This window comes from Protopterus annectens, chromosome 1.part0 (assembly GCF_019279795.1).
Source record: "Protopterus annectens isolate FY-2018-M chromosome 1.part0, PAN1.0, whole genome shotgun sequence".
NCBI classification, from domain to species: Eukaryota; Metazoa; Chordata; order Ceratodontiformes; family Protopteridae; genus Protopterus; species Protopterus annectens.
Genome location: NC_056725.1, coordinates 948,999,455 through 949,026,982, shown reverse-complemented (window position 1 = coordinate 949,026,982; position 27,528 = coordinate 948,999,455). Strand labels below are relative to the sequence as shown.

The following is a 27,528-nucleotide window of genomic DNA, read 5'->3' as shown; positions in this document are numbered from 1 at the left end:
CTTTGCATTTCATACCAGCATGACATTTGGTTGTGTGAGCATGCTATTTATCATCAAGATACTTCAAAGTTTAAATCCCTCATACCCATTCACAGATATTAAGTGTCTCAGTTTATAACTCTGCTGGAACCAGCCTAAAATAAATGGACTTATTTCTCCCTTAATAAAAATTAGAACTGACACCAGCCAAGGCTATCCTCTACATCTCTACATGTTTATCTTATTCGTGGAATCTTCTTCAGCAAAAATATCCAAATACTCTTTGGTTACATGTATAAAGTTGGAGAGCTGTCATTTGCTGTTGTTATCTTAATTTATGTACTCAGTCCCAATGTTCATAGGTAGATACTAGGCTATCTGCCCTAGGGCATTTGTAAGCCTAGCCAGAGTGTATTTGGCTTCCGCCTCCCTATTAGATTAGCCTACTGTGCCTCTGTAAAGTAGGTCACAGAAGGTACCCTTTTAAGATTAGTTTACTGTGCCTCTGTCTAGCAGGGACACAAGAGAGAGATCCCAGGGGTGAATTTGCGATTTCCCATCCACGCGTCCAAATTTCACTTCATTAAAATACTTAAATTGCTATAATCCTGAGTTAGCACCAATATATAAAAAAAAACTGAATCTTAAAAAAAAAAAATAAAAATAAAAACAAAAATAGTCCTTCAGAAAGATTCAATTAATATGGTAAATTCTCCATATCCAACAGGATTAATAATATCTTTAAATGAAATTAGGTAACTAAGAATTACATTTAAACCTGATTTGAGTTCATGTTTCATATCCAACTTTAATAATGTCATAGAAAAAAATCAACAAATGGAATAAACTGCAGTTTAATCTTGTATCCCAGATCTCTATCTTAAAAAAATGAACATTTTGTCTAAAATATTTTATATTCCAGAAAAATGTTATTTGTAGAGAACATGATGAATACTTTGCAATGACAATATGATTACCTCCTTTATTATGGGGAAAAAATTCTAGACTGAAAATTAGCAAATTGACGGATCTCAATCTTATCAAGCTTTTACTGATGTCAGGATATCTCCATTTGAATAAAATAAACCATCCTCCCAACATTGCAGATTTGCACTCATCCACTTTAAATTTAGATATTAACCATACAAAATCAAAAAGCAGTCCTCTCAACAATTAATAATCCAAGGATTACACTGGATGACTACAGTTGCAATTTTTTGCTTTGAAATTTAGAAATTAACATTTCACCTTGCCTTTTTTGACAACATTTTTCATTTGTTTAATAAGCTATACAATATACTAAAACATGTGATTTTGGATTGCCAAAAAATATTTTTAAAACCGAAACCTTTTCAAATTAAAATATTCTAGCTGCTGACAGGCAATATAAACAATAAACTTTTATCACAAATGGATTGTAATTGCACAAAGAGTAAGATTCTCCATCATTTAACAAGGAATTGTGACTTGGTTCCAACTCAGCAGTTAGCCAGTATGTTGCAAATGAAATCAGAGAACTTTGCCCAAATTACACTTAGTTTGGACTGCTATGGTGGAAACAGTTCCAGTTATTTAATTTAAAAAATTACTTAATTTTATTATAATTTGATAACCAGGTGAGTGGGCTGGTTGACACACTCTTTTCAGTCACAACCCAGGCCAGGTGGACAGAAATTCACATAAAAATCAGAGGTCAACATAAGTTTCAAAGGATAAATAGAGACAAGAGGTCTGCTTATGAACAGAGAAAAATTATGTACAAAAGACAAGAAGTCATGCATTGCAATATGTATAGTTACAGGTAGATTACAATATAATGGCTATTTAAACAAAGTAGTGTTTTAGCTGCCAGGCACATCCCTGCAGAGTGAATCCTTGAGCATAGCTACAAATTCTCACATTTAATTTCACCCCAGCTCGACATGTTTAATTTGACTTTCAAGTTGACTAATTCTATGTTTTTTAATCAGCTTTGAATTTAACTAGGGTAGTTTCTTTCCTGATGCTTGCTGGTATTTTGTTCCAATAGAAGGAGCAGGTTTAGAGAAGGCTCTTTCTCCCACTGTTGTTTTGAATAATAAGTCTTAGTAGGATAAAGTTTCTCCCAGGACTTCTTTTAATGAGTAGTTCTGCTACCTAATTTGCAGGGATTGAGTGGCCTAATTTCAAGATTATGAAAATTTGAACAGATAGTGGTATTGTTTTCCTTTTTCTGGTAGGTAGCCATTTAAATTACCCAAGGAGTTGGCAGTAAAGTGTGTTTTGATCTGCCAGAAATACAAATTTGCATATTTTATTGATAGATGATTGAATTTTTTGCATGTTACTACAACAATATAGGGCTACTATTGGCAATGTATATAAGACATTATTTGCTATATCATATTGAGCAAGGGAGAAAGTAAATGTGAGAATTTGTAGCATAGTTTCAAATGTTGAATAGCTTTTCTAATAGTGATGTTAACATGTCTGCTGAGGTTTAAGGAAGGGTCTATTGTTAGGGAAAGGTATTTGTTTTCAGAGATAATTGGCATGGTGCAATTGTTTGGATCAGTGATGTTAATATGAAGAATTTTGGGTACCTTTTGAGGAGTCCCAGATATCACAAGGTTTGACTTTAGTGTGTTGATGAGCAACAAGTCTTGTTGTGTTCAACTGGTAAGGGATGTGAAACTGTCTTGTAGTTTATCTTGTAATAGGTTTATATTCTTATTAGCTTCAAGGAGAAGGGTATAATAGGCATACAAAATTATGTTAGGGTTTGGCAGGACAGATTTAAGTTAATTTATGAATAGCGAAATGAGCAGAGGCCAAATTACCAATCCCTGGGTGACACATGTATTTAAAATACGATTGGTAGACAATTTGCTGTCAGCACTAACTTGAAAGGATATGTTTTGTTGATTACAGTTCAACTACTGCATAACGGAGTGAACAAAAATGAGTCTATACAGCTTATGAAACAGTAAGCTGTGACTGACAATCTCAAAGGCTCTGGCCATGTAAATAAAGAGTGCACCTGTTAATAAGGACCTGTTCATACTGTTGAAAATGGTGTTTGTGGCTGTAGGTAAGGTGTTCATGGTGCTAAAGGAATTGTGAAAGCCACACTGGCCATCACGTAGCTCATATGTTCAATGAGCTGCATGTACATATCTTTTTCAAATATTTTGATAAGGGGATACAGGCTAGCAATGGGTCTGAAATCCTTACATTATTGTGGGTAAGGTTTCTTAGGAAGAGGTATTATTCATAGGTTCATAGGTAGGCACTAGGATATCAGCCCAAGGGCCTAAGTAAGTCTAGCCAACAAGGTACCCTTGCTTACGCCACCCACGAAAGTTAATTTCCTGTGCCCCTGTCGAGCAGAGCCACAGAAGTGATCCATGGGGTGCATTTCCTATTTCCCATCCACTCATCAAGATTTTTTCTTGAAGAGTGCTATGAGGAACTTTGCTTGACATAGATGGGTAGCTTGTTCCAGAGCACAGGAAGTCTCTGGGACAGGAATCTATCCATCCAGCATGTCCTGTTTATTGTGGTGACAAGGTTTAGGTCCCTAGTGTGTGTAGCTCAGAGGGATTGGGATTTCTTTAGGTGTAGCATGTCCAACAGCTCTGGGTTTAACATAGCTTTATATGTTAAGCAGAGATCTCCTCAGAGTAGGTGATACGTTACAGAGTAAAGCTGGAGTTTTTTGAGATGGTCAGTGCAGGGCATCGGTTTGAGGCCAGTAATCCTCTTTGTGAGGTACTTCTGCAGCCTTTCGAGCTGCTGCAGATGTCTTGTAAGATACATTCCAAAAGGAACGTCATACTCTATAATGGGTTTAATGAGTGCTGAGTAGAGGGGGACAATTAGCTCTTTTTTCCTGGATGAGAACCCTTTTGTGATGAGGTGTGCCACATAGAAGGATTTCCTGACTACTGTGGCAATGTGATTATCAAAGGAGAGACTACTGTCCACCTGGTTCCCAAGGTCTCTTATCACACATTCAGCATTAAGTAGACTGCCATTTATGTGGTAGTTCATAGGCACAGAGTTTTTAACAAAGAGGATGACAATGCACCTTTTGGCATTGAGCTTGAGGCCATGCCTCTGATACCAGGCATCTATCTCAGTGAGGCCCTTCTGTAGGCTTTCCTCATCATTTGGGGACTCGACTATGATTCCTAATTTGCAGTCACCTGTGAACTTCATTAGCCAGAGGCCTTCTGTGTTAGCCTGTACTTCAGAGAAGTAGATACCAAACAGGAGAGGTCCCAGGACTGAACCCTGTGGTACTCCACTTGTCACTGGTTTGAAGTACGATTTGGAGTCTGCAACTTTTACAGTGTGGGTTCTGTTAGTGAGCCAGCTGCCAACCCATCTTGTGATATAGGGATTTATACCTAGTTTAGTGAGTTTAGCTATAATTCCGAATGGAGAGTGGTGTTGAAAGCCTTGGCTGTGTGAGCCACCTTTCCCTAGTCTATGGCTTTGGTGACTGCCTCAAAGAAGTTGATCAGGTTCAGAAGGCATGATCTGCCTTTCACAAACCCGAAGTGGGTGGGGTCCAGAGTTTGGAGGTTACGAATGTCTTTGTTTATGAGTTCCATGATGATACGTACCATGGCCTTGCAGATCAGGCTCATCAGGCTAATAGGGCGATAGTTCCCAGGATCAGTGGTGGCTCCCCCTTTGTGGAGTGGGATAACTGTTGCTGTGTGCCACTCGGTGGGCACAAAGCCTGACATGAGACTATGATTGAACATGGTGCTTAGGTGGGGAGCCAGTTTGTTCTGAAGTTCATATAAAACGCAGCCTGGGATGTTGTCTGGTCCCATGGATGCTGTGTTTTTGGTTTTAGAGAGTGCAGCTTTTACCTGCATAGATGTGATTACAGAGACTCTGCATTCTTCCTGTATAGATATGGGCCCTTTATGGGGTGAGGGGGGATAAAGTTAGCACTGAACCTATCTGCCAGGATGTTGGCAATATCTGTTGGTTCTGTAATTTTCATGCCGTTGTGCTGTAACTCAGAGCAGATCTGGGTGTTGCCATTGAGATTCTTGACATAGCAATAGGATGCTTTGTGGTTGCCTTTAGTATCAGTGGCAATTTTGTTTTCATAGCTAGGTTTGGAGGTTCTTATAAGGATCTCAGCTTCTTACTGAGGCTGACCAGGTAGCTCCTCCACTCATGGGATTTTACTCTCTTTTGCAACAGTATCTTCCTTCTATTGTAGAATTTGTTTATGGCAGGGGACCACCAGATTGGCTTCTTTTTTTTGGAGGATAACATCTTGGTTCTGTGTGGGATAGCATGATCCATGCACTCGTGTCAGTGCTTATAGAGTGCATTTGTGTAGGATTCAGCAGTCATAACTGTATTGTCCATTCGCATGGATGTCATGAAGTTCACCATTTCTGTCTTGAGAAGCATGAAGTTGGCTTTGGAGAAAAATTTTAACATGGTTTCCTTAATGGTGGCTGGGGGCAGGATATGGATATCTAGGGTAATTAGCTTATGGTGGGATCTGACCAACGAGGAATTGACTTCAGATGTGAAACACTGGTCACTCATGTTGGTAATGATTAGGTCTAGGATATTGTTGTGGTGATGGGGGTGTGGATAAGTTAATCCAGGGCATTGGAATTTATGAATTCCAGAAAGCGTTGAGCGAAGAAGTTGGTACATGAGTAGTTTTCCCAGTTATTGGTGTGGTAGTTGAAATCACCCACTATTAGGGTGTTTGGTTGAACCCTAATATTTTCCAGTATATCAAGAAAAGAGGAATGGGAATCCTGGGGCATGGTAGGGGATCTGTAGCAAGCTACAATTTGGATTGCAGTTTTGCCCAGAGTTAGTTGCACTTGGATAACCTTGGATGCATTATGCTGTGCAACTACCCTGGAGGTGTGGATATCCTTAATGAATATGGACACACCTCTGCCTTTGGTGCTCTGGTTCAGGTTAAATGGCCAGAAAGTGTGGTATGTGTTACAGCCTGGTAATGCAGGGGTGCTCTCTAGAGCCTTGAACCAGGACTCAGTCACTGCACAGATATCAATGATCTCCATTTTAAGGAATGCCTCAATTGAGTGCATTTTGAGATTTAGACTTCTAGCATTAAGTAGCATTACCCTCAGTTTTTGCTTGCCTGTTCATGTTATGGTGGTGAATTTGTCATTTGAACCTTGCCTAAAAAAGGCACTATAGGGGTGGCAAGACCCTTAGCCAGTATCCAGAATCCCATGGGTGACAGGTGTAGGCCATCTCTGGCAAAGCATCGCGGTCTGTCCACCATGTCATCCCAGGCAGACAAATACTGGATCCCTTAGAGTGACACCAGAAGCTTAAATGTTTTGGAGAATATATCAGCAATGAGAGGCAGGTTAAATATGTACATAAGTGACCTTTCTATGCAGAAGCTGAAAAAAAGGAGTGAAGTTTTGAGAAAGATGCTCCACGTTTATTATCTAGCTTTAGGAGAACTTTTCTGATTTGTTTTACAGTAATTACTTCAAAATAAACATTGGAAGTATAGGCTGCCAGTGTGTATAGTTGAGATAACTGCACTGTTGATTATTTCTGGTGGCACTGAAAAGGTGGAGAACTGCTTTGTGCTATCCTATATTGTTTCAGCTAGGTAATAACTACAAGAAGCAGCAAAGCTTTGGTATCTGTTCTTGGGTACGTGTTGGCAAGTTGTTTATAATCAGTTATGTTAGCAGTTCATGGCTTTCCTTCAGAAGAAAACAGTTTGGGGTTTTCTGTTATTTCTTATCTATTTCTGAGGTAAGCAGTTTTAGTTGCATTTATTGCTATTTCTGCTTATTTTCTTAACTTTGAGAACTTCTGCAGTTGGGTGTTGGTTTGATGCTGTTTCCAATGCTTCCAGGCAGTATCCCTGGCTTTGAGAAGCTTCTTGAGGTCACATATCATCCACCTGCTTTGTTGCTTCTGAGGCATCTGTTAATTATGGGAAAGGTAGTATCTTGGATAGCAAAAAATATACTGAAGAAAATGTTTAGTGCTAGATCAGAGTCATTCAGGTTATACTGTTGGGACCAGTTGATGGAGTTTAAGAGGCCATTATGGAGTAGGGATTTATATTCTGGCATTGATCTGCATGTAATTATACAGGGTAGATTTTAGTAGCTTTGACAGACTAGGATGGCTTGCATAGGTAAGGATTACTGAGATTGTAAGGTAGTATGGAAGTGTTTCTGTATTTCTGTCTTGTCTAAGGTAGAGTTGTTTCTTTCTTTGGATTAGGTTGTGTTGGCTTCAAAAATAATTTTTCTGGGTTGTGATTACTATATAATTTATTAAGGGGCTTATAGGGAGAGTTTGTTGTATTTATAGTGAAGTCATCTAGACTATAGTGTTTTCAGGGATTTCTTAGGGAAAGATGATCAGAAGTTGATGGATGGTAGCTTTCAGAAGAGGAAGGGGGATATATGCTATACATACGTGCAGTCTACTATCAACTAATAATAACATTTCACTTAGGATCCAGTTGCACTACTGGTCTATTTTTGGGTCACTTGAACATTTTGATTCGGATATGCAGATTTTTGTCAAGTAGGAATGCAACCCCACCTCCTTTTATGTTACCAGGTCTATTACTAAATATTGATTTGAAGGTTTTTTTTTTTTAATGAACTGGGCTGGGCAATATGTGTCTTTGAGCTAGGTGTCTGTTATACCTAGAATGGGGTTCCCTTTGGATTCTCGAAATCCTAAAACCTCGAAATTCATATGGTCGAGACCATATGATCAAAGTTTTAGAACTTCAAAATTCTAAACGGAGATCTGCATATAGCGTGGAACAGGACAGTTCCCTTTTCCTCACTGTAGTGTGATCTCGGAGGGGGTGTATATGGTATATTTAAGTACAGGGGGAGTGGGGAGCACAGGGGGGCCTAGTTATTATCTTCCTTTAAAAAGTATAATATTATTTCGGTTAACTGGTGTTGGCTCAACTGTGTACTAAATTTTCCTTTATCAAATACAAATCAGGAAAGCTAGCTCATTGTTTTCATGATATTTCCATTAGTGTAAATGTTATTGTTTAACAGTGGACGGACAGATCTGCACTCTTTCAGAAGATTTTGAATTCTTTCATTATTAAAACATGCATTTCCTAGAAATCTTTCGTACACATTCACCAGATTCACAGAAAGATTTCACAAATTTTGAACTTTATTGTTAACTTAAATGGGAGGGCAGCCACGGTGGTGCAGCAGCTAGCGTTGTCACCTCACAGCAAGAGGTTCTCCGATTCGATCCTCGGCTGGGGTACCTTCTATGTGGAGTCTGCATGTCCTCCCTGTGGTCGCGTGGGTTTCCTCCGGGTACTCCGGTTTCCTCCCACATCCCAAAGACATGCTGTAGGTGGAGTGGACACTCTAAATTGGCCCTAGATGTGAATGCATCTATGCGTGCCTTCCGTGGAAGGTTGGGCACCGGGCTGGCAACTCGACACTGTAAAACTCCACTGCCAATCATGAGCAGACAGGTGATTCGCTGTGGTGACCCCTAACCAGGAAAAGCCGAAAGAAGAAGATTGTTAACTTAAATGGGACCTTTCACTATGGAGTCTTACATACACATATAACACTTTGGCTTGGTTTAGACTCCTTTTTTACTACCAGATAAGAACCTTTAGATGTTTAGAAAGCTGTATTATCAGTGTATCATCATTTTACCATGACACTTCTTTGTTAAGATGTAGTTTTTCATGCTGTATGTGAGTATTGTTATACTCAATCTTTTATATTATTGAAACATTTGATAATAAATGTTTACTTAAAAAACACAAGATGTATTCTAGGTTAAATTCTTGTTTTAACACTAATAAGTATTCAAAATATATGAATGATTATGGAAAATCATTTCAAAGATGAAGGTAGTATGAGAAGACCAAGGGCATGAAAACCTAAAATAAAAACACACAAGTAAAGCATAAATTAAAAAAAGTTATTCTGCCTTCAAGTTCTGCCTGTGTGTCTCTCCTTAAATCAGAGTGCTGAGATCAGTATGACTGATAAGTCTACATCTGTGAAAGTAAAAAATATATCTGTGTTGCTTTCTGAAAGTATGCATTTTTGAGTATGACAGCTGGGTAGACATCCTCACCCAAAGGCTTATACAACTAACAGTAACTATAGTTATGCTATTGTAATGTAAAGTAAAAAAAAAATGTGAATTTAAATAAATAAAGTGTATGAGTTTGGTTAATTAAAATGGTAAATATTAACTAACATTTTCAACAGCAGTAGTTCTTTTCCCTTTATATTCTCTGTAGTTATTTTCATAGCATACAAGCAACTAGTTCCTTTTGATATGTCTGGGAAAGCTGATCCTTCCAGTCAAGAAGGTTTTTTTGCCACAGTGAATACTGTCTAAAATACGTTACATTAAGAAAACTGATTTCAGGGAAAATAAAGCATTGAATAGTATTGTTTATTCAGCTAGTATTGTGCTATATTACTGAATGTCTTTTCCATGATATGTTAATTCTAGTCGGTTATTAAATATGACAGGCCAGTCTACAGAATTCAAAAGAGTTCATCTACATAGTTAGGTTTAGCTAATATAGACATCATTGAACTTGTAGGCAGTGTAAGAAAATCTTTACACAGGTATTTCAAAAAAGGATTTTCCATATTAGAAAGCCATTTACCCACTGGAGTTTGATTAGCATTTGGTTTTGTGCTTTTAATATCTAAAATATTTAGATCTTGCTCTTGGAGATATTTCCAGAAAGGTTGACCAGGAAAGTAACTCTTATCTCACAGTGTAAGATGCAATATTGAAAATTATATTCATATTTGAAGAGCTTGATGTGGTATTCTGAATATGACTACAAATGGGGGTATGGGAATGCATTTATATTCACTTGAGCTGTTATAGATATTATTTGACACTGTCTAAAATTATGAAATTGCAACCATTTCTGCTTGAGGTTGTTACATTTTGAGTCTGAGCATTTAATGAAAGCATGTTGTTGCCATCAAAATAATAAACAGAAACATATATTGTTTTGACTCCTGATTTTGATAAAAGGAATCTGTGAAGCCACTGGGAAATCAGAATATATAACTAATAGACTAAAGAACAAAGGACCAGCTATTTAGATGAGAAGTGGTTTACAGTATTTCTTTCACTACAGCATTAACTTTAGTTACATGAGAAGGAGACTTGGTAAACAGGTTATAATTCAACTGATGAGAGCTGTTTACTTTTGAAATGACTACACGTTTCAGGAATAATGGAGGTAAGCAAGTTTTTCCAGGCAGCAGTATATAAAGGGTGAAAATAATATAATATAAGCCTATTTTTATCATTTTATAAAGACCTATATATAACAAAAAATAGTGCCACAACACATGCCCACTAGTTTGCAAGCATACAAATCTGTTAATATCTTTCTGCTCACTATCCATTAAAGAATACCCACTGCATATGCTTTCTTTGCTTTCAAAGTGCTAGATACTGGATGTTGTTGTGTGATGTCACTCTGTAATGATCTAGTTTGACATCACATTTGTCTCAAATGACTTTTAAGCTGTAGTTTAATTTGATTAATACTCTGCATGACTCAAAGATAAGAGAAGTATGATATAAGAATCTGGCATACAAATAATCATCATGTTGGCTGCATCTACCTCTAAGAGAAATAAATTAAGTGGGTGGGGGTGGGAGAGACAACTAGCTCATAATGGCATTATGAAGTAAACTTATGGAATATTCCAGATCAGGGTGTGAGAGATGAACGCAAATTACAGTCACTCTTTTAGAGCCCACTAACATATGCCTTTCAGATGATGTCATGATGAATCTTACCATCCTTGGTATTTGATATCAGCAGAAGGCACCTGATGATCACAAACATGAAATTTGGCATGTCAACCTTTAGTCTATACAATATAAGGGCAAAATTAAATATATTCAACTACTTTCTGGGTTTGTATGAAATTGTTCAAAAAATTCAGAAAGATGTTTTACTTTTTCATTTTATAGAAGACCTTTTGAAGACCTATTCCACTGATAATTAAGCTTATAAGATGTATCATGCCATATTTCTGATGTTACATTTCTGAGGTATTTTTACAGCTCATGTGTTCACCTTCACCCTGAATGCTACCCATGACATCTCACACCTCACTAGCACCTTATACTGTACAGAAAGCCTTTGCAGCTGCTTTGTGATCTGCGTGCATGATCTTTCCACCATAAAAGGCAGATACACATTTATTGCATAGTAAGGACAAGTTGTATGGCTTACATTTCCGCAGTAATTTGGTTAGAACTTATTTTTAGTAGTGACGGCTTGCTTATTCCAGTACTGCAGATGTTGCAGTACAACAGAAGTACTTGCTCTTTATTTCCATTAAAGTTATAGCATAACATTCATTCTACTATTCATTGTACTATTATTTGTTCCTATGCAGCAATTTTAAGTATATCTCAATCAAATAATGTCACATTTATTTTGAGTATGCTATCAGCTCCTGTGTTAAATTTTCATTTTTTCAGTCACTTTCACTGTCTATACGCATGTGTGACTTCTTGAATTTGTTTCCTTAAAGCATACAGGCACTGAATGATTCCACTTCTACTGTTCTACCATCACAGATATATGTTCCAGTAGCACTTACATTTTTGCCATTATTCACAGTTAACATGGAAACATGGAAATGGTCAGTTCTCACTCATATGCAAAACTGTCAAAAATGTTTCAGAAAGAGCAAAACAGACTGAGTAAAAGAATGTCTTCTTGCAACTGTCACAGATCATGTGATTAGGATAAGGGTGAAAAATTCATAGTGGGAGTAAAACTGTAATTTCTACTATACTGCATTAGGAGGTAGAACTATTATTTAAATGTACTGTACAGTACAGGTTTGTCTATGAAAGTTCACACAGGTAAGATTTTCTGCTTGTACAAAATCGTCGTACTCACCTCCAGGGCAGCTATATCAGGCTGTTTGGTCATGAGTAATGCATTTGCTTCTCTTGATTTGTCTCGAGCTTCTTTTAACATATCTTCAATGTCATCCAGTTTAGTTTTATAGTCAGACAGTATGTCTTGCACCTTATTTTTCAGACCCTCATTTTTCCCATGTGGATCACTAAATAATTTCTTTACTCTTTGTAAGAGGACTTCAGCAGCTCTGAAATATGAAACCAACATGTTAAGCCACTTGACATGACAATCACCATTTTTTCACAAAATTTATCTATGTTTCATTTGAAAAATATCACTTTACTGCAGCAGTTAAAATTGGTAGACAAGTGTTTCAGGTAGCTTTAACAAATGGTAGTCTTTCTTATGAGACCCCATAATTTATGTTTTACTACTTCATTGACTTTGGACTGTATACAACTTATCCACATTGTCTCAATAACATTTATTTCAAAAGCATTGTACATATTAACCAGAACATCCAACTGTACCTTCATCTTGTACTGACTCAATAAGTTTTAGCAGAACCACTTAATAAACTGGGAGGGGGAATGATTCACATATGTATTATGAATACAGACATAAATAAATGTAATTTTTCAATAATGTCAACAGAAGAGCTCTAGCTAGATAAGTTTACCTGGATGTTGTAGTAATTCACTGTACAGCTACCAATTTCCTGCCATATTCTATCCATTCTTCTATCTAACTCATCTAGACACTTTTAAAGGCATCTAGGGACAAATACTGAAGTTCCACAATCCCACCTAACAATATATTCTAGGCTCCACAGCCCCTACTAATAACTACTGCTTTTAAAACCACTATAAATTCAGTTATTAGACAAACTATTTCTACAAAATGTATGTTGCATTGAAGTGCCATTGCTCTACACAATTATTTGTCTGCAATGCTAATTAGGTAAGTCAACAGGCTGTTGGCAAATGTAATAATGCAAAGCAGACATTCTCATCTTTCAGGCTTTATCACAGACTAAATCCACTTTTTAGTATTTGCATTCAGAGAATTTCAGTTTAGCTACTTTGGTTGCATTACTATGCTTATAGACATTAAGCTCATTCACTAATTCCATGGAATCACTGCCCTGTTGTTTCTTCAGTTTGCTCATCTTCTTTATGCAAACTAAATGCAGTCATACAACTTGTCCAAAAGTCAATTAATGTGATATATAACTAGTTTTTGTAATACTTTTGCATTTATTTGATGTATAATACCATTTTTTCTAATGCTGCGTATTCATTATATGATATATATTACTTTTTGTATTGCTTCTATTGCAATCCTCTGGAGAAGTTTAACTATTTTATCAGCAAGGGAGGGTGCTTTGAATATATATGGCTTCCAAAGTCCTACAGTGATTATATTTAAAATCAGTTCATTAAAGTACATTTGCCTCAGCTTGCTTAACAATACACAAAGGAGGCTAGTCATTTACATTAATTAATGGTGAAATACAGTATTTGCCAGACAAGTACACAAATTCTTCTCCCTAATGAAATTATTGCGATTTTTACATTTGAACATTTTTTCTGATTAGAAAAATTTGACAATAGTTAAACATTCTGATATAAAGATATAGTGCTTCCCAAAGAAATTGAATAACATCTGCTGTCACTTATTTAGAGTTATGTCCCTTCCTGTTTTACAGTTTCTTCTCTGCCTAGGTTCTTGTATTGCAGTCCATTTCTCAGCACTGGTGCATTCTTTGAAAAGTCTGGAATCCTCCCTGTGACCATATGAGGTTTTGCTGTGAGGTGTGGTATCTTTCCATATTCAGAAGACATGCTGTAAGTGAAACAGCAATCTTTCAAATTGTCTGTATGCATGACTGGTGTGAAGGTGTGTTTCTGTCCTGGTGATGGCTTGGTAACCTGTAGAGGACTTATTACTCTGCACTGTGTCCAACAAGCACCAGGATAAGCTCTGGCTTCCTTCTTATGCTGAAGTGAATGAACAGGGTAACAGGAAAAAAATACTGAATAATCAATAACCACTTAAATAAAGAGTTAAAGCTGACATTAATTTTACCCCATTTTTTTTATTATTTTTAATTTAACTTAAGAACTGCCCATGTCCATTTAATAAAGAAAATATTTCTTAGTCAATATTTTGACCTTCAGTAGTCCTATAAATGGCACAAATACAAGAAGCATTATTAAGTAAATCTCTAAAACGATGATCCAGTCTTTTTTGTCAGTTCTTGAAATAGTCATTCACACTGAAAGGATGCTTTTTAGACTGGGACCAAACTCTGAAATACAGTAGATATAAAAAGTGTATACACACATGTTAAAATGCCAGGTTTTTGTGATATAAAAATGAGACCACAATAAATAATTTCAAACCTTTTCCCACCTTTAATGTGACCTATAAATTAGGTTTGGTAACAAACCAAGTTGTCCTGGGACATCTTCAGAAAGGGTTAGGCTGATATATTAATGGGAGTTAAGTGGGTGGGGGAGGTGAAAGGGTTAAATGGAGGGAGGGATGATTGGTAGGAAATGAGATAAGGACAGGGAGGGGCTTAAGAGGTTTAGAAAAGTGTAGCTGGGTAAGTAATCACATTTTGGCGTGAGCTTCCTATGCTGCAGGTTCATGTCCTGACAACTGGTGTGTTCTTTGCTCAGGTAGGCCTTGGTTTGGTGGTGGGCTTGAGGAGGTGAGTATCTAGGGTATAGTTTAAGGTCATATATATGCTGGTTAAAGGTATTTTTTTGGGGGGGGGGGTTCTCAGGTGGGGTGAAGATGCAGGCTGTGGGCAGGTTGGATGTTTTTGATTGGTTTGCTGGGAATTATGTTAAGTATGCTGAAGAGGTGCTACTGTTTTCCTTGTGGTTTATTTAGGCACTGTAGTCTGTAAATTGGCAGTGACTTTCAGCTTATTAGATTGGTGGTCAGAATAGTTGAGTGTATAATATCTAATTGTGGGTATACTGTTGGTTGTTAGTTGGTTACACATGTCTGTTAAGTCATGGGAGGCTGGGTGCTTGGAGGCAAAATCTCTGGCTTGCTGGTACAGTAGTGGAATCCTCAGACTGCAGTTACAAATAAAGGCAGACCTTGAGTTCTACATTTTATAGCAATGGACTCATGTAAATGCTAACCCAATGGTCAGAGAATAGTTAAAATGGCCCCCTGGTTGGCCAGCTGTTACTCTTGTGTCCTGGTACAGATTTCTTGCAGCTAGCAGAGCAATGGCCACTAACGATTGTAGAAGGGCAGGCTGTGTCATTGATCTCCACTGATGTCCTAGTCAGTGGTTAAAGGGAGAGATTCAGTACTGACATACTTAATTGTGGTTGGTTGCTGCATGCTCAGTCAAAGATTTGTGCGGTGAATGGAAGTGGCTTTCAGGCATGCATGGAGCAGTGTTAGATCTTAAGGGGGCAGGGCAGCATGTGCAAATGGACCCAGAAGATCCCAGTTTTGCTTCACATATACATCCCGAACCTGAGTGATGCAGTATTTCTTTGCGACCTCAGAAAAAAAGCATTTTCCCAGGGCAATCCATTGCCTGTGATTGCCATTGCCACTCCCTGATGCACACGCGGAGATTGTATGGTACTTTAAATAATAATGAGTCACACAGGGAAAAGTTTGATTTAAACTTTGACAATTAACATAGTAATTTCTCTATTCAATTCCTTTTGGAGGGGCTGGTCCCCCGGGAATAGCATAGTAGGTTGTGAAGGCCGATATGGATTTGGCTATGGTTTCTGGGCACATTTAGATGGTTTGGGGGCTGCTTGATGATGGGATGCTCCATAGTTGGTTGTAAGGGGCTTTGGCATTGGCTGGTTTGCAGAGTTCAAAGGGTATTTTCGCTGTTGGGTGGTTGGGGGGGATTTCATGTGGTATTCGCTGGCTTTTCAGTTGTGTCTTCCTGGTTGGCATTTTGCGGGTTTTGGTTGAGCAGCATGGTGGTTGGCTACGGGCGGACTTTAAGTGGGCTCATTTTTGGGTATGAGTGGCAAAGGATGCGTGTTTGTTGCAAACAGTTAAAAAAAAAAAAAAAATTACATTTTAGCCAAAGATTTATTTAAAAGGTAAAAGAGGTTGTGATAGGGGTGGTGTTTGCGTTAGTGAAGGACATGTGCGATTGTGGCAACTACACTTGGGTAGTCAAGGGGTCGGAATTTAATGAGTACATTTATAATGGTAACTTTTGAGGTGGCGGAGATTATATAAGTGTAGTGCGTTATGACCAGGTGATCGTTGAGGACCCAGTTAGTGGTTGTCAAGCCGGAAGGGGTTGATCACTCATACCTTTCACCTTTACAGAATTTCGCTGAGTGCCCAGGAGTTGTCTCGTGTTTTTGGCCGTTTAAAAAAAAAAAAAAAGTTTTTACCAATGGGGGCAACTCATTAAAGATTAAAGTAAGAGTAATGGCAGGCATTTGAGTTTAGGGCTTCATATCCTTCAGGAAATTCAGACTGATGCGAGACTTGTTTTATCAGCTCCATATGTTTGTGTGAGTAGTGTGTGGAATTGTTGTTAGATTTGGGCCTTTACCCATATTTATTTAAGGCTTTGTCCAGATTTCATGCTTTACAGGTTGAGAGGTAGGTGATCACTTCATGTCGATTGGGTTATATTACTCAACATTATAGGCTTCATCTTTGAACTCGAATGTGATGCTTGAAGCGCATTGGTGTGGCAGTTTGTGACCGTGAGCTTTGTATTTCAGGAGTGTGTGGTTTCATTGATGCGATTTGGAAGTCTGTGTATTTAATAGGGCTGTCTGTTCACAGGTTGCGAGAGAGCATAGTAACAGCTGCTGGTTGCATAAGCATAGTTAATAGTTTGAGGCATACCTTGCAATTGTGTAGATTTTTTTTTTACTATTTGGTTCGTTTTCATAAAATTGTGGTTTCCGGCAAATTAGTGATGAATTGTTAAAAGACTGTAGTTAGAAAATGACAGACATTTCAGTTTCCTTTTCCTCAGCCTTGCATATGCCTAAGCTGTGTGACTACTGGTTGTATGATGTTACCTTAAGTTGGATGACATTGTGGACCCTGGCAGACTTTGGTCAGAAGATCACTCGGGGGGGCTCTGTTTCTCACTGGGACAACCTCATTTCCAACTCATACAAAATAAGGGATGGTGTTGGGTGTTGATGACTGCCTCTTGATGTGATGGTGAAGAGACTGGCCAATGGTGAGGGGACTTTTCCCCATTTTGGGCTATTGCTTTGCTAGTTTTCAGTGTTTGAGGAGATGCAAGGGGCTTGTGGGGGGTGTGTGAGTTGTTTCTTTAGCAGATGGCAATCGGCATGGTGTGGCAATAACCATCGCACGAGGGGTGGCCTGCTTCTCAATCGGACTGATTTCATAGGTGCTCAGAAGTGCACAGCATGTCTGGAATTTAGTATTCTGTGCTGGGCCATGTCATGGAATTGTCTGTCAGTTAGGTTGGTGGCTGATCCTTGGATGCTGCAGTTAGGAGTGGTGGCAGGCTTGTAATTTGCACGCTGCGGATCCGTTGGAGGTTCGTGTTGTGGAAGGGCTTGCTCCAGTTGCTTTTGGAACTTGTAAGTATCTTTATTGGTTCAGTCTGCCAGGAAGTTCCCAGTTAACCTAGTAAGATAAAGCCTTCCTCATCTTGTGTACTCGATTGATAGTTAAAATTCGGTTCATTGGAAGCAAAGTTTTTGTTATGGTTGCTTTGTCATAATTGTGTGTGACGGTGGTACACTCCTTCCCAGGTTGGCAGGATAGGTGGTTTTGAATAATGTTTTAGAATGTGCATGTTTTCTAATATGATTTATATGTACCCCTTTTTTCTTTCTTGCAGATGGGTGTTTTCTGGACCGCTGCTGTTATAATTTGGAATAGGTGGGTATAGGTGGTACCGTCTATTTACAGGTTAGAAGATTTATTTTTGTCCTTTTCTTTGAAGATGGTGGAGTCATGGGTACCAGTTCATAGGTTCATAGGTTCATAGGTTCATAGGTTGGTACTAGGCTATCAGCCCTAGGGCCTATACAAGCCTAGCCATAACAATTCCCTGGCTATTTCTTCCCACATTATTTACTTTCCTGGACCCCTGTCTAGCAGGATGACTGACGTGATCCCTGGGGTGAATTCCCTTTCTCCCATCCAATCGTCAAGGTTCCTCTTGAAGAAGTCCAAAGAGGCACTCTGCTTGACATGTATGGGCAATCTATTCCAGAGTCTGGGGAGTCTCTGGGTCAGGAACCTATCCCTCCAGCATGTTTTGTTTATTGTGATGACAAGGTTTAGATCCCTGGAGCGTGTAGCTCTGAAGGATTGGGATTTCTTTAAGTGTAGCATGTCCAACAGCTCTGGGTTTGACATGGCCTTGTATGTTAAGCAGAGATCGCCTCTGAGTTGACGATATACGACAGAGTATAGCTGGAGTTTTTTAAGGCGGTCAGCGTAGGGCATCTGCTTTAGGCCTGTGATTCTTTTAGTGAAGTATTTCTGAGGCCTTTCCAGTTGTTGAAGATGTCTTGAGAGGTACATACCAAATGGGGCGTTGTATTCTATAATGGGTCTAATGAGGGATGAGTACAGTGGGACAATGACCTCCTTTTTTCTGGATGAAAACCCCTTCGTGATGAGGTCTGCCACATAGAAGGATTTCCTGACTGTTGTGGTGATGTGGTTATCGAAGGTGAGACCACTGTCCACCTGTGTCCCTAAGTCTCTTATCACACTTTCTGTGTTTAGTGTACTGCCACCTATATGGTAATTCATGGATACATGTTTTTCCCAAAGGGATAACAATACATTTCTTGGCATTGAGCTTGAGCCCATGGCTCTGGCACCAAGCATCTGTTTCTGTAAGGCCCTTTTGTAGAGTATCCACATCATTTGGGGATTCAATAATGGCTCCCAGTTTGCAGTCATCTGCAAACTTTGTTAGCCAGAGTCCATTAGTGTTGACCTGTACTTTAGAGAAGTAGATGCCAAACAAGAGCGGCCCCAGGACTGAACCCTGAGGTACTCCACTTGTCACTTGTCTGGAGCTGGATTTGGAGTCGGCTACTTTTACAGTGTGGGTTCTATCAGTAAGCCATTTAGCAACCCATTGGGTGACATAGGGATTAATGCCCAACTTAGTAAGTTTATCTATGATTCCAGAGTGGGGGATGGTGACAAAGGCCTTGGCAAGGTCTAGAAAGGCTGTGTGGACCACCTTACCCTTGTCCATGGCTCTGGAGACTGATTCAAAGAAGTCAACCAGGTTCAGGAGACAAGATTGGCCCTTCACAAACCCAAACTGGGTGGGGTCCAGTGTTTGAAGGTTGCCAATGTCTTTGTTTATAAGTTCCATGATAATATGCTCCATGGCCTTGCAGATAAGGCTTGTCAGACTGATGGGACGGTAGTTTCCAGGATCCAAGGTGGATCCCCCCTTGTGGATTGGGATAACTGTAGCTCTGTGCCACTCAGTGGGCATGAAACCTGAGGTGAGGCTACGATTAAACATGACACTTAGGTGAAGTGCCAGTTCATATTGTAGTTCATGTAGTACACAGCCCGGGATGTCATCTGGTCCCATGGATGCTGTATTCTTGGCTTTAGAGAGTGTGTTTTGTACCTGTGTGGCCGTTATTACTGGAATTTGGCAATCTTCCGGTATTGAGATGGGCCATTTAGGGGGTGAGAGGGGGGTGAAGTTGGCACTGAATCGATCTGCCAGGATATTGGCAATATCCTTCGGATCAGTATATTTAATGCCATTCTGTTTTAGCTCAGAGCAGATCTGAGCATTGTCATTTAGATTCTTGACATAGTTATAGAATGCTTTGTGGTTGTCTTTGGAATCTTTGGCAATTTTATTTTCGTAACTAGCTTTGGAGGATTTTATGAGGCATCTCAGTTTCTTACTGAGGCTAGTAAGGGAGTTTTTTTGCATCCTGGGATTTTCCTCTTTTCTGCAAAAGTTTCTTCCTTTTGTTGTAAAGTTTGTTTATGGCAGGGGACCACCAGATTGGCTTACTTTTTTTGGATGAGAGCATTTTGGTTCTATTTGGGATGGCACGATTCATGCATGAGTGGATGTGCTCGTACAGTGCCTTAGTGTAGGATTCAGCAGTTGAACTTTCAGTTTCCGTCTGCATGGGTGTCATGAAGTTTGTCACTTCTGACTTGAGTAGCATGAAGTTGGCTTTGGAGAAGTTTTTATGGTGGTTTCTTTACTGGGGGTGGGGTGGGATGTGGATGTTAAGAGTGATTAGCTTATGGTCAGACCTGACTAATGAGGGGGTGACCATAGGTATGGAGCATTGATTTCCCATGTTGGTAATGACCAGGTCTAGGATATTGGAGCCCTGGTGGGACTATGGATTAGTTGATCCAGGGCGTTGGAATTTATGAATTCCAAGAACCGCTATGCAAAGGTGTTGGGACATGAGTAGTTTTCCCAGTTAATGGCAGGGTAGTTAAAATCACCCAGTATTAGGGTGTTTGGTTCTATCTTAATATTTTCCAGTGTGTTTAGAAAGGTGTAGTGAGAATCTTGGGGTATGGTGGGGGATCTGTAGCAAGCTACAATTTGGATTGCAGTCTTACCTAGTGTTAGTTGCACTTGGAGAATTTCAGACACATTGTGTTGGCCAACTAGCCTGGTGGTGTGAATATCCTTAGTGAATATTGACACTCCTCCACCTTTAGTGTTTCGGTCCTGGTTTGGTGGCCGAAAAGTGTGGTAAAAGTTGTAGCCTGGTATTGCAGGGGTGCTCTCTGGAGCCTTGAACCAGGTCTCAGTTACTGCGCAGATATCGATGTTCTCCATTTTTAGGAGTGCCTCGAGAGAGTGCATTTTGAGGTTTAGACTTCTAGCATTGAGTAGCATTACCTTCAGATTTTGCATGCTTGTACCTGTTATGGTGGTGGTTTTGTCCTTTGAAGTTTGCCTAAAAAAGGCACTATAGGGGTGGCAAGAGCCTTAGCCAGTAACCTGAATCCCAGGGGTGACAGGTGCAGACCATCTCTGGCAAAGCATCATGGTCTGTCAATCATGTCATCCCAGGCAGACAGATACTGGATCCCCTTTGAATGAAACCATAAGCTTAGCCAATTGTTGAAGTCAATCATTTTATCCTTATATTGTGGTATCATTCTGGGTGAAGGCAGGATGCTACTCAGGGCTAGGGTCATACCTGCCTGGGCCACATGATCCTAGAGCTCTTCCATGTCTCTTTTCATGTAGTCCAGGGAGGTACGTCTCAAGTCATTCACTCCAACATGGACAATGACAGAGTCATATTTGTACTTGTTGTGGAGTGACTTGAGTGCATGCCTTATGTGGTGGATCCTGGCACCCAACAGGCAGCTGACTGTAATTTTCTCCTTATTCAACACATGGCACCACACAGTGAGTATGCAGATGAGGGAGAGAGTGGTGAGCGAGGAGGTTACACATGGTGAGCTCAATTGGGAAACAGTTACTGGCTGAAGTAAGTGTATTTCAAAGTTGATTTTTGGTAGAGGATTTACATGGCTAACCAGGGAAGGATAGGCATTTGAGTTTTGATTTCAAGCTTATGTATTGGTACCATCAGTACGTTAGATCAATGTTGGAAAGTTGTTTCCACTAAAGGGAGCAGCAGCCATTTAGCCATAGGTAAGAGTTTGGGACTCGATTGTGGGCTTGATGAGGTTACAAGTAATTTATTTTATGTAATGTTCATTAAAGCACATTGCTGTGGGTGGGGTGGAGTCACAACAATCTTAGAATCATAGGACATTATTAGACTACTGGCTTTGTGGTGATTACAAGCTAGACAACATTTGGCTTCATTTCTGTGGGTAGCCTTTATCATGTGTGGTAGGTAGCCAAGATCGATTTTTATTCCACATGCTGCTTCTACTGTCCTTCTTGGATCACAGTACTATTAATATCATAGGAAGTTATTAGACTACTGGCTCGGGAATGATTACAAGCTAGACAAGTTTGGTTCTTATTGTTGGGGATATAAGTTGTAAAAAAAAAAAAAAAGGGGTGTGGCTGGTTCCATGCTTTGGTGCAAAGTTTGGCAAACACTTCATGGGGTGGCAGGGGTCCTTATCAGTGCCTCCATGTTAAGTAATTATTGGTATGTGTGCACACAGAATTTATTGTTTTATTTTCTTTGCAGATTGCTGAGGGCCAGAAGGCATCATGCGGTGGCTTAGAAAAGGGATCTGAAAGGTGACGTTTTTGATAGGATGGATGTTCTTTCCACCAGAAAGGGGCACAATGTGGGGCCGAGTAATCACCTTAGCAAGGCATATTACAGCTCTGTGTTCAATTTAGGGGAAGAGACCCTTCAAGGGGAAAGGCTAAGGGTAGGCAGTGGTTAAGAATGGTTAGTAGTTTGAGTATTCTGGCTTGGATGGTTGCTAGGAGGTCTGAGGGTTCTAGTCCAGATTGTCATTTTGGTAATGAGTGAACTGGGGGTGTTTATGGCTGGGCACGTAGAGTACATCACTGGTGAGCATTGGTGAGTTTTCAGGACCTAAGTATGGGGTGACGGTTTTCTGCCATTTAGGGTTAGGGTATTAAAGTTTTGGAGTTAGAATATTCCCTACAGCAATCGGTTTAATGCACAGCCAGAACTCTGTAATTTGGTGGGCAAAGGCGAGATGCTACAGTTGACAGGGTTGTGGCTATAGGTTGTCATTCCATTCAGGTTGAGGCATGATTAGTGGCTGGAAGGAAGTGGTCTAAAAAGAAGGTATTCTCTTGTAGTGGATGTCCTGGTGGTACAGTGGAGTTGTGGGTAATCCTACTTTATTTAGTTTTATTAGGGCGTGTTTCAGGGATGGTATGCGGGATTCTAAGGGCTTTACAGATGATGGGTACACTAAATGATGTTTGACTTAACCCTTCCCGTTATAATGTGAGGTAGTGGTTGAACAATTTTGGGTAGAAGGGAGGGGGAACAGCCTGGTCAGGCTGGTTGGCGGAGAAGAGGGACAGGCTTGCCCTCTTCTGTTCCCTCTCTGGTGTGTGGCGGTTTATTTGTGGAAAGGAAATGAGCAGCTGGAGGAAGTTTGCTGAATAGGTAAGCAAACGGAGGTAAGGATGCTGCTTATTTGGTTGGTAATTGGTAATTTGATGAATGGTCTATGAAGTGACGCTGCTTCATAAGTAAAATAAGCGAGCAAAGGTATGGACGCTGCTTACTGGGCAGGATGAGCAGGTACGCTGTCCTAATTAACTTTACAAGGAGGTTTTTAACTAAAGTAAGTGAGCAAAGGTTTGGACGCTGCTTACTGGGCAGGATGAGCAGGTACATTGTCCTAATTTACATTACAAGGATGTTTATGCTGTGTTTAGAATCAACTATACTATGTCCAGTTGTAAATAAAATTGGTAATCAAAGTTATGGAAGTTCAATAAAGGTCATCAAATGTCATTCGGTGTGATGTGTTTATTGAAGGGGACTGGGACAACCTGTACAATTCAACTGAAATACAAATCTGTTAAGGGAAAAAATATAAAATATAAAAAATAATAAACGTACAATACGCTGGTTGCATAGGTGTGCACACCCTTAAATTAATACTTTGTTGTATGTGCACACACTTGAATTAATACTCTGTTAAAGCACTTTTTGATTTAATTACAGCATTACCCTAAAGTATGTATATCAGGAACCAGTTGTTAATAATTCAGCTTAATAAAAAATTAAATTTCATAAAAACATGAACATTTACATTTTACTAACAGATATTTTGTCATTGTTCCCTGGAAATTGTGTAGAGCTAAGTAAAATCTGGTACAAAACCAAAAAAAATTATTGAAATGAAAACCTTCAGTATGCACTTTCGTCTCTTACATACGCTGAGACTTCTTCAGACTGAAAGTAATTTACATACACTTAGATTTCTTCAGACTGAAAGTAAAGAGATGAAAGTACTTACTGAAGGTTTTTATTTCAATATTTTTTTTTTTAGTTTTGTACTGGCTTTTATTATTATTTTGCTACGTTAGTTAGCTCAGTTTTCGCAGTTTTATTTTGCTAAGTAAAATATGCCAGTATTTTCTCTATATTCAATGTAGGACAACCAATTTCCTCCTCTGCTGGTAATAACCACCTTTTCTGAAAAACAGAAAACAAACTTGTTAAAAATCTGGCAGTTGTTTGTGTGCCACTATAATGCACTGATGTTATCCTTCTTTTTGATTGTATAAATATGTTGGTAAATTCTTTGAGTTGATTTTCTGTTTTCCTGTGTAGAAGGCAGAACATGATAAGCAAGTTGCCATGTAAACCACACCTCTTGTGTTACTATCAAAAATACCTTGTTTAGGAAACACTCTGCTAAAGTTTCCTATTGTAATATTGGTGGTCTCATACATGAAACTGCATTCTAGCTAAACATATTAATGAATTTCCAACTCATAGTTTTTTTTTTGGTATTGCAAAAGTCTAATTTCATCCTTAGAGGTGGTAACCTAGTGAAGCAAGTTGAATTGATGGAATTGAGATGGATTATTTCCATGCAAGACCATAGACTACAAGGGCTTAATGTAATGGTCTCTTTAAAACCCGTCCTGAAGACTAGGAAATTGCCTTATTAGTTAAATCTTCTTATTGGGTGATTGATTTTATTTTGTTAAATAACAGGAGTCTATTTTTATGCTTTGTATGGCCTGATGAAGTGCAGAGAACTGCATGAAAGTGCTAACTTGATTTTGCTTGGTGGAATAAACTATTTCTTGTTTTAAGCTACAGCTGTGGATGGTTGGTTCATTTTTACTTATTTATTTTCAAGTGTGTGATAGTTCCTTTGTTTAAACATTTCCTTCAAAATGTTTCGTTGTTTAAAAAAGCATTCATCGTCAGTAACTAGTCTTGATAATCTAATCATTTGAGCCTATACCAGGTTCTTTTCGCTGCCAAACAGAGTAATTACTGTCATATTGAAGAAAACTATTTGAATAGGTTGGCTTTCTATAAATAGATGATTCAAACCACCTGTCCTCATTGTTCTTTTACAAATGCATATCCAAGTAATAGTAACTGTCAATGTTGATGTTATGTGTAAAGGATAGAAAGGTGGTAGTGGTGTCAATATACTCTATAAAATGTGGAATTGTCTGTATGTCATTGTCCCATAAAATAAGAATGTCATCAATGTATCTATAATATTTATAAATGGAATTCTTTTAGGCAGAATCAATAACTTTGGTCTCCCACAAACATAAAATGATGTTAGCAAAGACAGAGGCAGAGGAGGCCTTCATGGCTACCCCTTTGGTCTGTTTTTGTTATTGTCATTGTTATTCTTCTGTAATTTACCCCCACTTGTCTTTCATATTCATAATAGAACTTTGTGAAATATATCTATCAAAATACATTTCCCACTTAACATAATTTCCTTCTATCTTTCATTCCAAATAACACATATTACATAAAATAAATTCTTATCTACTCTTTTCTCATATTCTTGCTTCTTGATCGTATAATATCTATACATAATTATACTCAACTCTATATTGTTTATGTCATTAATATTCACAAAAAGGCTTTATTCACACAACATTTTCCCCAATTCAACCACTGTTTTATATTTAAGAAAAATATGTTCAATTGTTTCTTCATATAATCCCCTTTAGTGGTAATTTATTTATTACCAGCCTCCAGAGGAAATCCTGATGGTTTACTATCTTGGTCCACTACTTTTCCCCAACTTTAATGGCTTTAATCACTTCTTCTGGTAAAATTTCCCATGGATTTACATAATAACATTGTTTCATCACATTATTATACCACATCCTTCTATCCTTCTCTATATCATCAATTTTGATTTTCCATGTTATTATTTTTTCTTTAATTTTTTTAATTTCTTCATGTATACATTCCTTTTCATTTTTTTTTCTTATTCTCATCATCTCCCACAAGTTTTTCTACTTATATTTAGACATTCTTACTATTAATTTCTCATTCTCTTCTTTTGCCTACATACTCTATACAAATATAAAGAAGTAGAATAAACATTGGTATTTATTAACCCCAATCCCCATTCATCTTTAGTCATATACAGCGCACCTCTTTTCACTGTTTAATCTTGAACCCCATATGAAAGAGAAGACCAGTTGCAGAATTATAAACCAAACTTTTGACATATTTGCTATTTTCCTATTAATAAAGAATTCCCAAGATAAACCTTTTTCCTGGATGCTAATCTAGCCTTCCTCCACAGAAGATATATCTCTTTCATTTCTTTTATCAAACCCTTACACTGCATTATAACTACATAATTTTCCCAAACTGTATCCCTCGCAAAGACTCTTCTCCCAATGAAAAATACACAGAACCAGTTTTCACCACATCATCTAAATCCTTACTTTTATCATTACTGAAGGCCATTCCCATTCATTTTAAACATCCATTCAGACAAACCAAAACTTCCTTCATTCGTATTTTGTTCTTTGAAACTACCTCTGTATCATCTGCATAAGTAAAAACTAATTGGATTACCACCTCCTCTTGCACCACATCTAGCATCATTCATTTTATAAGTTGCTTCTCTCACTATTGCATTTATTACCAATGCAAACGATATTCCACTCATGGGACATCCTTGTCTTATGCCACACTTCATGAATATATCTTTACTCAGCCCCATTTACTAACTCTACCATTCTATTATTTTGATATGCATACACACTCTCCTAATTATACTACTGATTCCATACTTCTCCATAACATCCCACAAAAAATCATGTCCTAATGTGTTGAATGCTATGTTAATATCACACATCATGTTTCACATCCTCTATTTTACTTATAATATCATCCACAATTTATCTTACAACCAATGACAATTCTTGACATCCCTTCCCTTTTATATCATATACACTTTCGTCCATAATATCCTTCATCCTTCTTTCTATTTTCCTTTGTATTATTCTCATAAAAATATAATCTGTTATTTAGTTTGATGGGTCTCCAATTTTATTTCATTCGTCAAATCTTTCTTCTATATACATTTTAATATCCCATAACATAACTCTTCATAAACAAACCATTCATTCAATACCTATACAAAATACTCTCTTTGGCAGTCCATTAATTTCTTATACATTCCATACCCTACACCATCTGGGCCTGATAATGAATCATCATTTATTTTCTTAATTACTTTATCGAAATCACTGTCAGTAATTTTCTTTTTCAAATTCTGTCCTAATTCTTCCTGATTTTTTTTTATTTTCCTTTTTAATGTTACACATATTTTCCACATGCTGTACTACAATAGTTATAATTTGCTCTTGTGTTCTTTTTATTTCTCCTTTTACAGGTTTCATTTCCCTCATTATATTAATATTCTCCTATACCATTTTACCCAATATCCCCTTTCTTCTTCCTTGTAAATAATATCTCTGCCTAAACAGTAATCCCTTATGTGTTTCTCAATTTTTTTTATATATTTCTTTTTTTATACATCATAAAACTCTATTGTATTATTCTCTAAATTCTCTAGGATATTTCTATACAATTCACATACTTTACTTTCTCTTCCTTTCTTACATCATCCTGCCATTGAAAAAAACATTTTATAATTCGTTTTAAATTCAATCCACCATTCATAACAGTTTT

At 38.2% G+C, this 27,528-nt stretch overlaps 1 protein-coding gene across 13 annotated transcripts in view; it reads right to left on the bottom strand.

The window, feature by feature from the left end:
* The window catches only part of LAMA2 (laminin subunit alpha 2), a 4,753,606-nt gene that overhangs the window by 1,176,431 nt on the left and 3,549,647 nt on the right, over positions 1-27,528 (bottom strand). For all 13 annotated transcript variants that reach the window (XM_044064325.1, XM_044064371.1, XM_044064344.1 and 10 more), the window contains one exon: positions 11,936-12,146. In XM_044064325.1, the coding sequence (XP_043920260.1) occupies positions 11,936-12,146 (211 nt within the window). The remainder of the gene's footprint in view (positions 1-11,935; positions 12,147-27,528) is intronic.